We start from the raw sequence: 17,221 nt of genomic DNA on the forward strand, positions 1-17,221 counted from the left end.
ATTCATATGTCCGATGTGTTTTAGCTCAAAGATTTTCGCGGCAGAGTCCGTTTTTGGAATGTGAATTGAAAAGGGTATCTTTTCCAGTAAACTCACTGTTCTACTCAAGACCCTTACATGTTCGCAAAACAGATAAATATGAATAGTAGACCTGATAAGGTTTGCATTTCTGTTAGAAGTGATCAAAGTTTTGGGATTAATTAACTCTCAATAGTAGTAATTAATGTTACATTAAATAAACCTATTGTACAAATTACTTTTAGTCATTTTCCAGTACATAATAATTTTTACTTTTGTCAGCATCATTTAACGAGCAGTGTAAAATAAAATGTGCCTAATGATTGTTAACCATATATATAATACAGAGTTTTATATAGTATTAAATTATTCAGATATTATAGAAAGTGAGAAGAAAGAAGAGAAAATTAAATACGTTCTCTTAAAGCGCTTTAAATTGAGTGCTGAGAAATTTACTTTACCCACCACAGGAAAAATCCAAAAAACATCTGACAAGACTTTTATTTTGACTTACAAAACGACTTCGATATGGGTGGCTTAAAGACTCAAAAGTCACGATGTCTCAGCAGTTAAAGAATTTGATACTGGCAGATAAAATTAAACAGAAAGCACATCCAGAGTTTAAAGAACATTGTTTAGATCACTGAAGCGAGTGGAACAATCCACTTAACCTTGATAGCAAATTAGAGTTCTATGAAAAAGTTAGATATGTAAGGAATAAAAATGTTAGTAGGCAAAGCCCCTAAGTTACATCAAGGAGATAGGCCGAAAAACCAACCTTCAGCATACTAAGAATTTCTCATCAAGATATAATGCAAAAAATGAAAATTGATTAAATACTATTTCCTATGGCTGTGGAAAGTCGGGAATCATTAAGGTTAAGTGCCTTATCTTCTCACCCTTTATCTCTACCTCTCTTAAAAAAGCAAATGCTGATTTCAATCGGACATTCTCTGTCGAGGAATCCCAGACGAGATAAAGAGAAACAGAATTTGTGAAAAACAGTATGACTGTGTTTCTTGCCGATGGTTCCCAAAAGGAAACAGAAGTTTATACTATCCAAGTAGAAATTGAAATTGAAAGACGGTCGTTCCGAATAAATTTATTTGCGTTACTCACAGCAAAAGATAACAAAATGCTTTTAGGAACTGTTTTTTTTTTTTTTTTTTTTTTTTTTTTTTTGTGTAGCCCTGAAATTGTTTCAGACTTTACACCTGGAGGGAGTTTTATATTTTCAGAAAGGAATACGATCAACCTTTGATTTAGCTGTTCAATATGTAGTTTTAGTTTATGAATATCAAAAATCTATTTTTATTCAAATAAAGATATTTTTCAACATTTTCTATACATTTTATTGTTTAATTAATAAAACACGTAAAATATCTAAATCTAAATAAATGTATATGCATTTTTCAAATTTTGAAAAGGAGGAGGGAATAAACTTCTAGCAGTGGTGAAAGGCGTGTATCGGGCAAAAAAGGTTGAGAACCCTTGTTTTAAACCTTCCAAATAATAGGTGATATTATTATGATAATCCTAAACAAAAGTTTAGCTTTAGCGATGACATTTTCAGACCGTCTAAGAGTCCAGAAAATAATGCGGAACTCACCACATTTCGATTAGGAGAGAGCTAAGGGAAACACTTGTCCAATGAAAAAAGATCATAATTGAATTAATTATTGAGTCGCTATTCATATATCTTTCAACCAGGGGAAGAACCGACTTCCAAAGTCCAACACTGCGTTAATACGAGTAACAACCCTTCTGTCGCAGTCCGCCATATCATTTGTCTCCACCAACGAAAAAATGCTAAAGAAAGAGCTATATAAATTCCTAGAAAATGGAATAATAGAAGAATGTGAATCCTATAAACTTCCCGAGAATTGTAAAAGATTCTTCCGGGATACACTTCTCCGGAAGTATTAGTACCTAAACTTAATGGGCAAGTACGACTTTGCGAAGATTCCTGGAAACTATATCCCAAGGACTGATAAATACCCGCTTCCAGGATTGACAACCTTCTTCACGAAGCCAAACATACTCTTTTAATGTCACTCAAAGTAAATTCTGCAGACTGCGGCAAAACGGCTTTTATTTGCTCCTTCAGAATCTATCACTATCGTAAATGCCTTTTGGTTTGGGAAAAGCACCAGCAACCTTCTAAAGCATGATGGACATCTTAGAAAATCCTTAATGTTTATACTTGTACTTTCATACCTATATGACATCCTTATACTGTCTGAATCTTTTGATGAATACTTACATAATTTAGAAGCCATATCCAGAAAGTTACGAGAATTTAAACTACAAATGCCAACCGTGAGAAATGCAATTTTACTTGTAGTCGCCTAAAGTACTTAGATCATTACTGTATATAATGAGTCAGCGACTTGACATTTATCCAGAGGAAAGAGCTTCTAATCAAGAAAACTCATCTCCAAAGAATGTAATGCAAGTGCAATCTTTCCATTAAACTTATTCATGGTATATATACTTTATCTCCAAATTTTCTGAAGTTGCAAGACCCTTGACTAATTTAGCTAAGAATAACATTTCTTAGGATTGGGAAGGGCAAGAATCTTCTTTCAAAGCATTGAATCACCTTTGAGCATGTTTCCGGATTCTTACCCAAATTAATTCAACTAAGCATATATTCTAAGAACAGATTTTAGTAACTATGCACTTGGTGCGGTCATGTTATAAGGTTCACTGGTGTTGAAGAGCACCGCATTGAATATGAATGTATATTACTCACAAAGCCCAAAAGAGATTACTCAACGACTGATAGGAAACTCGATATTACGAAATCGAAGGAATAATATGATAAAGTTGCTAAGCGGTATGACATGCGCAGATATATTACCGACTATATAAAGAACTTCTATGGCTGTAGTCTGTATATACCCAGCAATGAAAAGCCATCTAGACTATTGAAAACACCGATCTATAATCAACGATTTGAATCTCTTTCAATACATCTATTTTAACCTTTACCGAAGAGTGAGAGATTTGGCTGAAAAATAATATGCCTTAATCAATGAATATTGCGCGTGCCGCCAAATGGATGGAACTATTTGCGTTAACCACCGCAACGGCTAAAATGTGTGGAGTTCCACTAACAGAGAAAATCTTTCTGCGATATGGTCTACCTATACGGGACATTAGTGACAATGCATCCCAGTTTATTAGTGCTATAATGCAACAAGTTTGTTTTTTTCTTGGAGAGGAAAGATAAGACCTGAAGTCTCGTTTGTTCGTGTTAGAAACGATCACTCTTGTTAAAGCGAGAAACTACCAATAATCAGATTTGCTTTTAACCATAGCAAAATGTAACTCCACCGGTCAGACAGCAGCATATCTGATGTTTGGATAACAGCTACGTACTAAGGACGATAATACCTACGACATGCGAAAATATAGTCGAAAATGATAATTTCTTTCCCGACACAACGCTTTACCTAAAGAAAATCTCCAATTTTATGAAAGGGATAAAAAATCGAATAGAGGGTAAGTAAGATAACCATAAGCACTACGCAGGTAAGAAATATAAAAACTCCCTTTTTAAATAAGGTGGCAAAGTATGGGTTACAGTGCACCTCCTTAGTAATGCTGACAAGAATCATACTTCTAAGTTCATGCACCTGCTACTGATGGTCCTTATTCTAATTTGTCTCAGTGATTGCCAAATTCGTATATTGTCGCTGCTACTGATGATCCTTTTTCTCCCGTAGGTAACTCCTATGTATCTTCCCGGCGGTCATATGAAGGGTAAGACTCTATTCTCCCTACTCTCAGTTCTAAGAAGATGTCGATAAAGAAAAGCTCCTGAATCTCATGGATATGATGTCCCTACTAGAAAGGATCAGAGAAGAGCAAGCCAAGCGGTAAATCGTGGACAAATTTACGGCTTGAAGTGAATAATGTAATATAACAGACGCCGTGATTCATTATTCGGACAGAACATCTGCTCTTAGTCACATAATGACTGACTTATCCTCATAAATTTTCATTTTCTGGAATGTCTGGTCATGTGACCAGATGAACATTCAATGAGACTTGGACAATTCGCTCGAGGAATGCAGCATTACGTTTGTTACTTTTATATTTGAGTATCGTCATATCTTATTACCTCAAAAGGTCATAGTCATACCTTATTTTCTTAATTATTGACTCCGAGATGTCGTTCTCTTAATTTATAACAAGAAAATTATGTTATAAACTCATATTAAATGTATACATGTTATATTTGTTCAAAGAAAAGGAGCAGTTGTGTTAAGAGCCAAGGCCCGATGAAGACTTGCTGAGGATAGCTCACAGCATACATTCAGCGGCCCCTAACGTTCATTTTTCTTAGTTTCCCGGGGCGTAAAAATATCATAAGAAATTATAAGATGATTTCAGAGCGCCCTAAACCCTGGCGTCTTAGACACGAAACCTGCGGGCCTACAGTGTAATCAAATTCTTTTATTAGCTAAATCTTCAGCAGCAAAAGAGCCTAAAATGAAAGCTAACATAATTTTTGTAAAACGATAAATTGCCAGAAAAATATTCTTAAATAATACGCTTTAGTAAGCGATACTTGTGGGAAGTATAACTTAAATACCGATATTTTAATTTTTCAAGTAGAAGCGTAAAAGATTGAAATGAATAACGAACGCACATCCTTTAATGAGGTTTATCAATATATAGGTAACGCATTTTATATTCTTATGAAAAGCATTAAACCTGTTCCTCCATAATCTTCGAGTATGAACAGATTTTTTTCGGTATGTGGATTACATTAATTTACTGTTCGCATTACGGGTAACAGGAATGAAAATGCGTAGAGACATTAGGTATTTTTTGAAAGCAGGAGAGATGAAAAATGAGCAATGCCCTCGCTGGGACTCGAACCATGTACTTCTCGAATACGCATCGAGCGTGTTGACCACTACACCACGAAGGCATGCTAAGAAGGCAAGAGAAATACCTTATAAATGCATTTAATACTTACTTTGGTCTTAATTTAGTCCCGCTTCAGAATGCTAATGACTTAACTTGTGCAGTGATGATCAACTGACAAATGAAACTGCGCGAATTTAGCTATTTCTTTCTATCCCACTGATTCAATAGTTTGGTTAAAATTTTATATTGCGTTTGATGTCATTGTATTTTCACAGACACATAAAAAATTAATAAAATGAAAGGCAGACACTACAAAAAGGTAACATTTCAATAGTATGGAAAAAACCCATATATCATATAGTATGGTAATACAATCTGTCACAGAAAAATATACGCACCCAGAAGAAATCGAGAGACAGTCACCAAACTCGGCAGCAATGTAGTCTGATAAGAGATATGCAAATGATTTAAATTTCGACTCAAATGAGACAAGTGTAAGTGCGCTCTGTAGTGAGCAGCTGGGGGAGTTTAAAAGCATAATTGCTCGTGCCGTAGGGCTCTAGTAGGTCTCAGAGAAGCAGGTTGGTCGAATAAGCGTATTGGCCTCTAACGCCGATTGCACTGTCTATGCTATCAAGTCGCCCAGGTGCCATTTATCAGCAAAACAACGCTCCTCCACATACTGCGGGACTCTTCCAACACTGTCTTCAAGGATATGGCGTACTTCCTTGAGCTGCAAGGTCACCAGACTTCCCATCAATAGACTAGGTTTGGAACATGCTTGGAAGGCAACTGCAGCTGTCCTGGAATATTGGTGAATTAATTGCCAAATTGCAGATTATGATATGATCTTCCGCAAGGTGCCATAGGTGACCTACCTGATTCGTTGCCAGGCCATGTTTCGGCTTGTATGGTTATCAGAGGTGGCTGTACTACTGACCGATTTGTAACCTTTTTAATGCCATAACTTCTTAATAAAGCTATCTTTTGCTCTGAATTTGTAATCATTTGTTTAACTCTTAATACACTACATATATGTGAAGTATCAGAAGTGGGCGCAGCCCGACCCACCCAACCAAACAAGATGGTCTCATGGTCATAATAGGCCATGCCCAAGTGCGTAGAAGGTATGTCACCTCTCGAATTCGGCAGTATTTTCTGAAAACAGAACACCGAAAGAGCGACTAACTCAAAGCATCATTAATTCTTCATGACTAGTTGTATAAAATAGGCAGAAGATATACCTGTGGAAACAATGATATTTTTTCTTATTTTACTTCGACGTTTATGCATTTTGGTATATCGTTACTTACTCTGAAACTTTTTCCGGGAAAAAAATTGCAAGCAACGTTAATTGAGAGATTTCTTTCCAATGAAGACACAGCGAAGATGAATAACGTTTACTTAAGATGTTACTTTCAAGGTCATTTTAATGAACCCAAGGCAGATTGTATATTAGATGAAACTATCACTGGTAATTATCATTGACTAAAATTTATCCTGGTAGTTTCTATATCAGGTGAAACAAAAATCATTGAGATGTATAACCACAACCAGTGGCGTTACCCTTTTAATTGATATTTACGCCATACCTTAGTTACTGAAAATGAACATAGAAGCGCAGGAAAAAATACAACTTCTATAGTTCAATGTGTCGATGAAACTATGCCTGCAATAAGATACGGGCAGATGGAATTAGGTAAGATAAAGTAAGGCTTTTAATTACAGGCCACAAACCACATAACATAACTGCCTCTTAATTATACACGCAGAGCCCACGTTAGAGCAGTTGACACTGGAGTGATCACACCGGGCGGCAGAATTTAGGTACCGTAAAGCTTGCATCGAGAAACAGAGGGTCTAGCGCTGACACCAACGACTTCTTATAACAGTATATTATCTCGTTGGCTGACACTGTGTACACTGCATTAAACCATGTTTATGTGTATAGTTCATGCCTTTCCTTAGGTACTCAAAGAAATACGTTAAATTGGATGTGCGAAACACTGGTTTCATGTCCTTGATGAAAAATGTCCTAACTAAATGCGTAGCACCCTTTACAGACCAAGCGCTTATAATCGTATCAAATTTACATCTTATTGCGAGCTTAAATAAAACGTTGATAGAATGCAGTGTAAGAACTCTGTAAAAAAATTCACGGGTAATATTAACCATAATGGTTCAGCTGACGCAAGGAACTCAGAGAAAACTCACCCGGAGCATTACGTTTTAGAAAGCATTGTTTTGTGTTCAGTCAGGACTCAAGGATACTCAGCGCCGAAGGTAATCAGTACAACTGGCCCCACATGTGAATTAAAAATGTTAATAATTCAGTGCAGAATACACTTTAGTTACGGCTTGTGAGAAAAAAAAAAGTTGGAGCATTTCCTCACCCCCCCTCACTCCACGCCTATAAATCGGCGTCCCAAACTATGTCGCCTGTGCTTTGCGCCGGCCCTGTTTGTGTTCTCTTCTGTAATTCTATCGGTTATCGATAAAGTAATACATAGAAGGAAAGAAAATTACCAAAATCTGAACCTTGATGGATATTCAAGCAAACTAAGGAAATATTTTATTGATTTTCTGTTTACTATTTTGCCCAAAATATTAAATGCAGCAAGCGTTGATAGATTGTCACCAGACAGCAAGAATTTCTCAACTGTTCTCTGACTTGCTTAAAAAACATAGAAACTTCATCTCCCAATAAACAATTATTTGATCAGTATGTACAAGCTAATTCATAACGACTCATTCCTTACGAAAAGTACACTGTCCGGGGATAAGTAAAGCCAGACTCCATAAGTAAACAATGTCTAAACGTATCTAAACATTTCTTACAGTATTGTGTTTTAATTTTTGATGTTAAGTATTAATAAATCGTACCTATTTTGAGGTTTTCTTGTATCACTTTTCTCCTGTAAATGGCGAACTCTCCGCTAAAAGTAAGCACACACGTTCAAGCATTTTCATATTTACTCAGTAAAACAAAAACTCTTTGCAAAATTTCTAAACGAATATGTACATATGAGAAAAGCGAGTTTGCTCTGTATTCCAAACATGCTCCTAAATAATTAATTTTCCAGAGGAATAAACCCTTCAGTGCTTAGGAGAGGTGAGCGTCGTTTTTTCCTAAATCCGTTAATGAGTATCCACTGAAGTGAATGAATTTAATTTATGTATGTTATGCTTGAACGTATATTCCAGCTCATTTTCTGTTATTTTCTTGTTCTGAATTGCCTTACAATATTTAAAGCTCCTGTGTTTATACACCCCCTCTCTTCTCTCAGTATTTGATTTCCCATTATAGGGACTTATTTGCAGAACTACCTACGTCAAGTGCTCCGGTAGCATTTTGTTATTAAACTAGATACGTCGCAGCGATACTTGAATAAAAGGGCAGATACCTAAGCAGTTAAAGTACTTTAAGCAGCAAATTTAGTCGGAATTTCGCAAAGAGGTCTACACAACTACTGGTCGTTTGAAAGTTTGACGGCTAAATTCTTCCATTTTAAACGGATTTAAAAAAAATTAAATCTGAAGTAGAAATCATTTTCTAAAGAAAATGTGCTTTTATGTCTGTATACTTCTCATTGTTAAGAGCTTCTTATAATACATTGAAATATTTTCACCCTTACTTTTTTATCGATATCAATTTGTTTGTTTCTGTCTAGCATAGTGTCAACATTCATATCGCGCCCACATGTTGTTGAGCGCTGTCCATTTATGGCGAGATGAGAACATGGGAGTGGCGGAAACAAGAGTTGCTGTGTACAGATGTTGCTGACAAAGTTTCTTTAAACGTATTTTTCGATTAAATTTTGATTCTCAAGTATTCTTTTTGTTCCTTAATATTTTTTCGACATAAGTACGACAGTCATTATTCTTATAATTAGTAATTTGGATTTTCCTGTGTTTGTTGCCTTATTTTGTCAGAAGATTAGATTTTTTTTTTAATAAATAAAAGAAATGGAGGATATCTTCCACTGGTGCCGAGAAGGTAATGCTTTCCAAGTTCGTGTTTGGCTCGACGACATTGAACACGATCTGAATCAAGGGTAAATGTTGTTTCTTCTAGTATTTGTGAATAATGTTTAATTCCGTTATCTATACATCATGAAATTTTAGCCCGTGATATTTATTATATTATGATCTCACTCTCCAAGGTAACATTATACATGGCTAACACAATGTATTTTGTACGTAAAATCTAAGTAAATTGCTTGTCACTTTAGTTTATATGCTTGTATACACTTTCACTGTATGTAAAAGCTGAGTAAGTACTGTGCAGGTGATACAAGAAGTTAAGCTCTTTTCTGATAGCATATCTTCTGATAAAAATTTTGAGATTGACTACTTTATTTCATAGTTGAGTACTGAATGTTATGTACTTTCCTGTATTGTTTACATTTAGTTCAGAAAACTAAATTTAAATTTCTGTTTCATAAAACTTCTCTGAACTATTACTTACATCATTTATTTGCTCAGAATTAATTTCACTCTCTATATATTTTAATTTACTAAAAATTAATCAATGCTTCGGTTCACTTTCTACTTACTGCCAGTCCTAGTTGAAAAATATTGCTTTAGGGTAATTTGTTCCTTTTAGGAGGATTGATTCTAGAAATATCAATAATTTATAAAGAAAATGAGGAGCAAATACAGACAGAGGGGCTTTGTTTACTCGAAGCAACTGTTGTCAGTGGCTCAAATTTTAAAGTTAATAGTCTCCCTCTCTCTCTTATGTCAGTTAGATGAAGTCATGCTAGCCGTAATTTGTTACTAGGCATATCAGTAGTATGTATGTTAAATATATTAGTAGCATGTTCAGATATGAATATATCAAAATTTGCAAGCAAAATTGCTTGTCACTTTATTTTATATCCTCATATACCGTTGCACTTTATATAAAAGCTAACTAAATATTCATGTGCTGGTGATTAAAGAAGTTCAGCACTTTTTCTCATAGTGTATGCTTTGCTAAAAATTTTGAGATTGAATACTTTATTTCATAATTGAGTTCCTGTTATGTACTTTCCTGTATTTACATTTAACTCAGAAAACTAAATTTAAATTTCTGTTTCATAAAACTTCACTAAAATATTACTTACATCATTCTTTTGCACAGAATTAATTTTGCTGTATATATGTTGTTAAAATACATTAAATTTTTAGGTATATTTTATCATATGTACAAATTAATATCAGTAGTTGGGCTAAAAGTTTTTCAAAAGCAGTTCATCACCTAAGTAAGTGATAAAATTAACTGCTAAGTATGTATAAATTGACTGAATAAATATTAACATTCAGTTTTAACAACCAGTTTACTCAACTGAAACCAGTTCTCCCAAACTAGTGCGAAATAATCGAATTCTGTCACTGCTAAACATATTTCTGATGTGGTAGATATGTGCATAAATAAGAAATTTTTTGCTTTTTATTTGTTCTTGATATGTACGTTTTCTAGTTTTATTAATGCACAAAAAGAAAAATTATTACAGATTATTTTTGGACATATAAGGTTATGTGTAAATATGTATGTCAGATAATTTTGATATTAATGTGCTATGCTATCGTGGTATTATTCTTAAGTTATTTCTGTATTATTGTTTATATTATGCAATTCTATCTTTTATGTATGTGCTGATAATAGTACTCAATGTTTCGCAAGCATAACTAATGGAATGTAGTAATGTAGATGTTCAAAATATACACTTATAGAAGGAAAATATTGCATGTTAGTGTTAAGTTGCAAATATTGAGGAAAGAGCAGAATCACCCACTGCTTCGTGCATTTCTCAAAATCGCCAACTTGGAAATAACAAGTCAAAGAATTGCACAAACTCGGTATCCATGTACCCATCGACCTATTTTCACTTCAAAAAACATCGGAGAATTGTACGAACTTGGCATTACACACTCTCTTTGTCCATTTACATGTCGATATGTGCCATATAAGTGGGCGATTCTGCATCAACTTGAAAATAACAAATCAAAGAATTGCACAAAATCAGTATCCATGTACATATCGACCTATTTTCACTTAAAAAAAAAAAAAAAAACATCAGAATTGCACACTTCCTTGACTTGTCCATGTACACATCGATATGTGACATATAAGTGGGCAATTGTGCACTTTACCCCAAATATTTTCAGGAATTAAAGCATATATAATTTTTGAGGACATACAGGTACGTGATGTGGTGGCCTCACTTAATAGCCAATCATGTGCTAAGTGTGTGGTGAGGTCTGTATTAGTGCTTTATTTTCATGTTAGTCAGCTTCTGGTGAATTTCCTATACCTACCTTAACAGTGAATGTGATATATATCCAAAATGCCTGTTGTAAAATCAGTTGTACAGTATGTATTTTTTATTCTAAATTATTATTAAATGATATTTAATATTGAGGTACTGTACTAATTTGTTATAGTTGGTTATTTAATTATTGTGAAGTTTTATTTCTTTTGCTTTCTGTGAATTTTGTGTGTAGTTGGAGAATAAATAAGCTTGTTCCTCAGTAATGTGTATATAGACTGCTTTTCCACCTTTAGATTTCATGTGGAGTAAAAAGTATGTAAAGGTTTTGCTTCACTGAAAGCTAGGTCTTCAACTTCTTATTCTGGTTACAGATGTTATGGTTTGAAGCATTATATAAAATGTTAGTTACTCCTGATAATTAATATGCCATTGCAATGCAAAATCTTAATTCGTAACATGATTTGTCCTTCTGCTGAAAGGGCTTTTACACTTAATGTGGCTGATCTTTGGAATATGGTAACTGGTAGTTTGTCGACATTTTGGAGGCGATAAAGGTTACTACCTAGGACTGGTAATAATGTGAGAAGTACTCAGTTCCGATTACGCATTATTTTGTGTGAGGGAAATGAGAGATCATGAGATATGTCATGTGACATTAATGGACGAATTACAGTTCTTTAATCGGAAAAGGGGGGGGGAATTTGGAAAACTGTAGTACTATATTATTTTGTATTAAAAGCTTCATTGTGTGTTGTGTGAAATAGTGGAAGTGTGCGTGCCACGTAATGAAGATTCTGAAGATTAGGTAAGTTAGTATTTTTAATCATTTGAGGATTTTATTTTTATGCATTGTTCTAAATGTAAGGAGTAAATAAATTAATATGGTATTATTGGAAAATTGTTATTAGCAATGATTTAGTTTAAAGTAATTAGGCTTGTAATCTAATTTTTATTAATTTAATGTATGTGCTTATTTATATTTTAAGTAGTGTTTTTTAATTTAATTATATTTTAATTTAATGATCGTGATTTTGTGAGTTATATGTTTGTAGTATTTTGGAATACGTTTGAGTAGAATATGTTGAGTATTTTCATGAAATTTTTCTTATTTATGACAAAAAAGCAGTGTACATGGATATAGTGAAGAGTGTGCGCAATGCCATTTTTGTGCAATTCTGGGATTTTTTTTTAAGTAAAAATAAGTTTACGTGTCCATGGTTTAGTGATATTTTAATTAAATGATAGTTATTTTGTGAATTTTATGTTTGTAGGAATTTGGTATACGTTTCAGTTGAAGTAAACGTGTATGGAAATAATTTAAATATTTGACACTAAGTATTTGTAACCATTTGTAATGTTTGTGGTATGAATTTGTCGGTAACGTTTATAATATAATAGATAATTTAGAGGTAAAAGTTTTTGGATATTTTATTTATTTTATACGTGGAAATGTTCATCCTTGGAAAGGGTATATACTTTTTTGCGATCAGGTAATTTCATATATGTGCTTTTTACCGAGTTTAAAGATTCACAGAATTTTTTTGCATTTTCGTGCAAATTTTTGTAATTTATGAGAAAATAGCAGTGTAGATGGATAAAGTTAAGTGTGCAATGCCATTTTTGTGCAATTCTGGGATGTTTAAGTAAAAATAAGTCGACGTGTGAATGGTTTATGTGTATGTGCTATTCTGAAAAACACGCAAGGAGTTTGCGATTGTGCACTTTTTCCCAATTTTGCAGTTAATATTTGTCATGATTAAGCAGTTTTGTTACATAAAATTTCTAGCATAAGTGTAATTCAGCTAGTAGATTGTTGGAAAAAGTGTTCAGTAAATAAAAAGAAAAGAAACATGTCTTTACTTCGTGAAGACAAAATGGCGGCGAAAAAAAAAATAGAGGGTTGCTGTAGCAGAGTTGGTCGCCAAATTTTCGCCAAAAAATCGCCAAGTTACCATAATCCAAAGATCAACCCTTAATGTTAGTAAATTTACTCCTAATGTTCATAAATTATGAAAGGTATTTTCTATTAGTGTAGAATATTTTTGAAAAATAATAATATACAGTATTTGCAAAAACAGTGTCTTAAATAAACTATTGAGCAACAAATCATTTTTTAGCATACAGCCATGAAATTCTTGAAAAAGCCCTTTTGCAATCAGTACAATGAAAAGGCAACTAAGTAAAAAGGTATGCATATGCATATATCAGCACCATGACATCAGAGGGTATGTCAGGGATAGGCAAAACAGGGGGAATCAGAGTATGCAGTGCAAGGCAATTAAAAAAGAAAGGACAGTACATTTCCAGGCATTCCTTTTTTCCTGCAAGTGAGATTATGATTACAATATTGTTACAAGAAAACAGCAGGACCCCTTTATATGTGGTATAATTATTGGCAAGCTTAAGGAGGGACATAGTTTGACATCTGTCATTCAAGAATTTAGAAGTGATAAAAGCATTTGTTTCACCTAAAAACCAGCTTTTTTTTTTTTTTTTTTTTTTTTTTTTTCACCAGCTTGGAAAGCCTTCCAAATGAAAGGTACAACTATGAAAAAGGTTTGTGTTGGTTGGTCAAGGAAAACAGTGGTGATTGTATATTGTCCTACAGGTGAAAAGAGATCAAAATCAGACAGCAGGCAATATTGCTCAGCAGTTGCACATGGCAACCAGACAACAGGTATATTTACTGTAGCCTATTTGCTTCGCCATCCTGAATACTACATACCACTGACAGCAGCCTATTTGGGGGGACTATTCACAGTGATGTAGAGAAGTGAAAGGTTAATTTCAAAAATGAGTTGCATCCTTTTTACTGATGAGAGTCGTTTCAGTTAGAGAGAGGTAGGGACAGACTTTTGTGTCACTGACCTCAGGGAAAGAGACTGCTGGAGTGATCCTGGCATCTTTATATGGGGAGATATTATGATGAATGGACTGAAAAAGCTGCACGTTTTCGACGCAGGTTACTTACCATAGCTTGTTGCTGTGATGAAGTTATCCAACCCATCACAGTTATCCTACCCCATGTGCATCTTTTCGAATGTGTGATTGGTATGAATGACAAAGCATAGCCACACAGGACTCATGTTGTTGAGGAGCTACTGGAAAGTGAAGACATCCAGTGAATGGATTGGCCAACATCCTTCCCTGATTTAAATCATGTTGAAATATGTGGGATACTTTAAGGAGATGCGTTTCAAAGCGATCTTACTGTCTAGGAGGCAGCAGACAACTGAAACAGATGCTGCTTGAAGAATGGGATATCTTACCTAAAGAACTATTAGATCATCTGATGTTGAGTATCAATAGACAGTGCAATGCAGCCACTGCAGTTAGGGAAGGTCATATCCTTTACTAAGGAACTTTTTTTTTTTTTTTTTTTCCCCTCCCGTCTAGGTAGACAGTTTTTTTTTTTTTTTTTTTTTTTTTGTACCAATGCCATTCTGTCAATAAAGCCTTTTTTAGTAAAATCTGTGTATGCATCCTATTTTTTTTTTTTTAAACTATATTTTCTTCATGCTTTAACACGTTGACTGCCCAACACGAGATAACTCGTATTAGTACTTTTCTTCAGCATGCCCAATATGAGTTATCTCATAGTTTCTTGACTTGTTTCTTGAATTTCTGTCTTTGAGTTGATCCAAACTAGCAAAGTTGCTTAAGTCTTGAAGACTAGTATATTAATATAATTATAATTCAAAATATGTATTTTAGTATTTTTTGTATAAAAATTAGTATCTAAATTCAGAAATATTTTTTTATTACACATTTATGAAATTAAAATGTTTGTATCTTGCTTGTCATTACATGAGAGAGATGATAATGTTGCTTTATGAATGTTTTAAAATTTTCTTTTCCATTTTATATATAATATGCATATATACACATATATTTTTCCTTTAAAGAGATGATCATGGTTTTAGTCCACTGCACTGGGCAGCAAAAGAGGGAAGAGCTAACATTGTTGAAATGCTTATTATGAGAGGATCCAGGATTAATGCAACCAACATGGGAGATGATACTGCACTTCACTTAGCTTCTGCTCATGGACATAGGGATATAGTTCACATGGTATGTTAAAAAAATCTTAGAAAAATATTAATCTGCATTAAGCATATATTACATGTAATGCTTCAGCAATAGTGAGTATTCTTTTGCATGCTGTTTAGGATTACGTTTTGGCTTATTATTATGTTTCTGTTTAAAATGCAAAATTTTTATTTATTTGTGCATCATAGCTGCTATGAACAATTATAGTATTAACATAATCTTGTTTAATATGTGTAAGTTATTAAGAATGGTAAAAATTAAATCTTCAATCTTTTCAGAAAACTTTACTAGACTGTACATAGTGACAAAAGATTTAAATTTATCCAAATAGAAACTTCTGTGTAATTTGTTTTACTGATCACCCCTTCCCAAATGGCTGTGACTTTCCAAAGTAGTAGGATGAGATAAAATGAACCTCAAATGTCTGTTTGCATTCATTGATTCAGATTGTGATATATTTTCTTTGACATATATAAAAAAATTTTTGTACTGTATAGAATAATTCGACTGTTTAGGTGATTAATAAACTGCAAGAGGTAATTTCATGTATATAAACTGTATAACTATTGCTAATTATGATAGCCAAGTCTGGTTGAGCAATTTCAGTTTAGGTTTATATCTGCTACTGGTTATTGACATGCTTGAAAACTAAGAGGTAATGTATCATTAATGTTTCTTAATTATTCTTTCTATACCATAGTAAAGTATTTTATTTAATTAAGTAGCTTTGAAATATGAATAGAAATATGAATAGAAATGAATCAGTTCTAATCAGAACCATGCCCTCATCAAAATATTCACCTACCTTTTTATTCCTTAACCTAAAGTGTAAAGGGAATCTTAATTTTGATTAAATACAAAATTAAGTAAATTAAAATTTATCTACATGTTTTTTACATTTTTTCTCTCTAAAGCATGAATATTCTAAAATTATTTTATAAATATTACACTGCTCGACATTGAAAATGCAACACCAAGAAGGAGTGGTCATAAATTTATGCAAATTTTAGAGTAGACGCACAGAACTGAGTTATGTGAAATGTGCAGCTCTCCGATGCACGTGAAGTAAGATATAAGGGAAGGAACGTGCAGAATGGACAATATTCATGTCGTTATTTCTGCCAGACGAATTATCAAAGAAAGTTGGTTTTTGTCCCGAAGAATACGTGTAATAGGAGAGAATGCCAGACCACCGTCAACGAAGGCACTTCCAGCAGATAGACGATTTTACGAGGGGTATGGTGATCAGACTGGGAAGGGCGGGTTGGTCCTTCCATCAAATCACAGCTGATACCCACATGAATGCGAACACGGTGCATCGGCTATGGCGAACATGAAGGAGGGGTGCAGGTGCAGCCAGAGTGACGTCAGCACGCGTGGATCGGCATATCTCCCGACAAGCTGTGGTGGTCCCGCAAGTCACTTGTACCGCGATTCTGCAGCATGTGCAAGATACCCTGGATGTTCCCGTGTCGACCAGAACCATTTCCCGTCGATTGGTTGAATGTGGCCTGCACTCACTGTGTCCGTTAAGAAGACTGCCATTGACCCCACAGCATAGATGCCAACTTTTAGAATGGTGCCGAACTGGAGCAATGTGAATGACAGAATGGCGAAACGTTGAGTTCTCAGATGAGTCATGCTTCTGTTTATCCAGTAACAGTCGCCACGTACATGTGTGGCATCGATGTGGAGACATCTAATCCGGCAGTAACTGTGGAACGACAATGTGGCATAATGGTTTAAGGCGCTGTTGCCTACGATTCCAGGTTACCTCTAGTTCGTATTCAGGCCCAACAATACTTGGATAATGTACTGCGGCCGGTGGCAATCCCCTACCTTCAGGTGTTGCCTAATGTAAATTTTCAGCAGGATAACGCCCGACTACACAGTGCTCGCATCTGCCAACATCCTCCGCAAGGTATGCAGGTGCTTCCCTGGCCACCGTACTCCCCTAACCTGTCACCAATCGAACATGTGTGGGATGAGATCTGACGCCATTTGCAGACTCT

At 34.5% G+C, this 17,221-nt stretch overlaps 1 protein-coding gene across 1 annotated transcript in view; it reads left to right on the forward strand.

Annotated features, from left to right (window-relative positions):
* The first annotated feature begins 8,605 nt into the window (after nt 1-8,605).
* The window catches only part of Ilk (integrin linked kinase), a 45,077-nt gene continuing 36,461 nt past the window's right edge, over nt 8,606-17,221 (forward strand). The window contains exons 1-2 of the mRNA XM_035377564.2: nt 8,606-8,957; nt 15,065-15,230. Coding sequence (XP_035233455.1) covers nt 8,869-8,957; nt 15,065-15,230 — 255 coding nt within the window. The 5' untranslated portion in view covers nt 8,606-8,868. The remainder of the gene's footprint in view (nt 8,958-15,064; nt 15,231-17,221) is intronic.

Source organism: Stegodyphus dumicola, chromosome X1, assembly GCF_044657685.1.
Source record: "Stegodyphus dumicola isolate Sdum_Otavi_A_Nest chromosome X1, ASM4465768v1".
In the NCBI taxonomy this organism is placed as follows: domain Eukaryota; kingdom Metazoa; phylum Arthropoda; class Arachnida; order Araneae; family Eresidae; genus Stegodyphus; species Stegodyphus dumicola.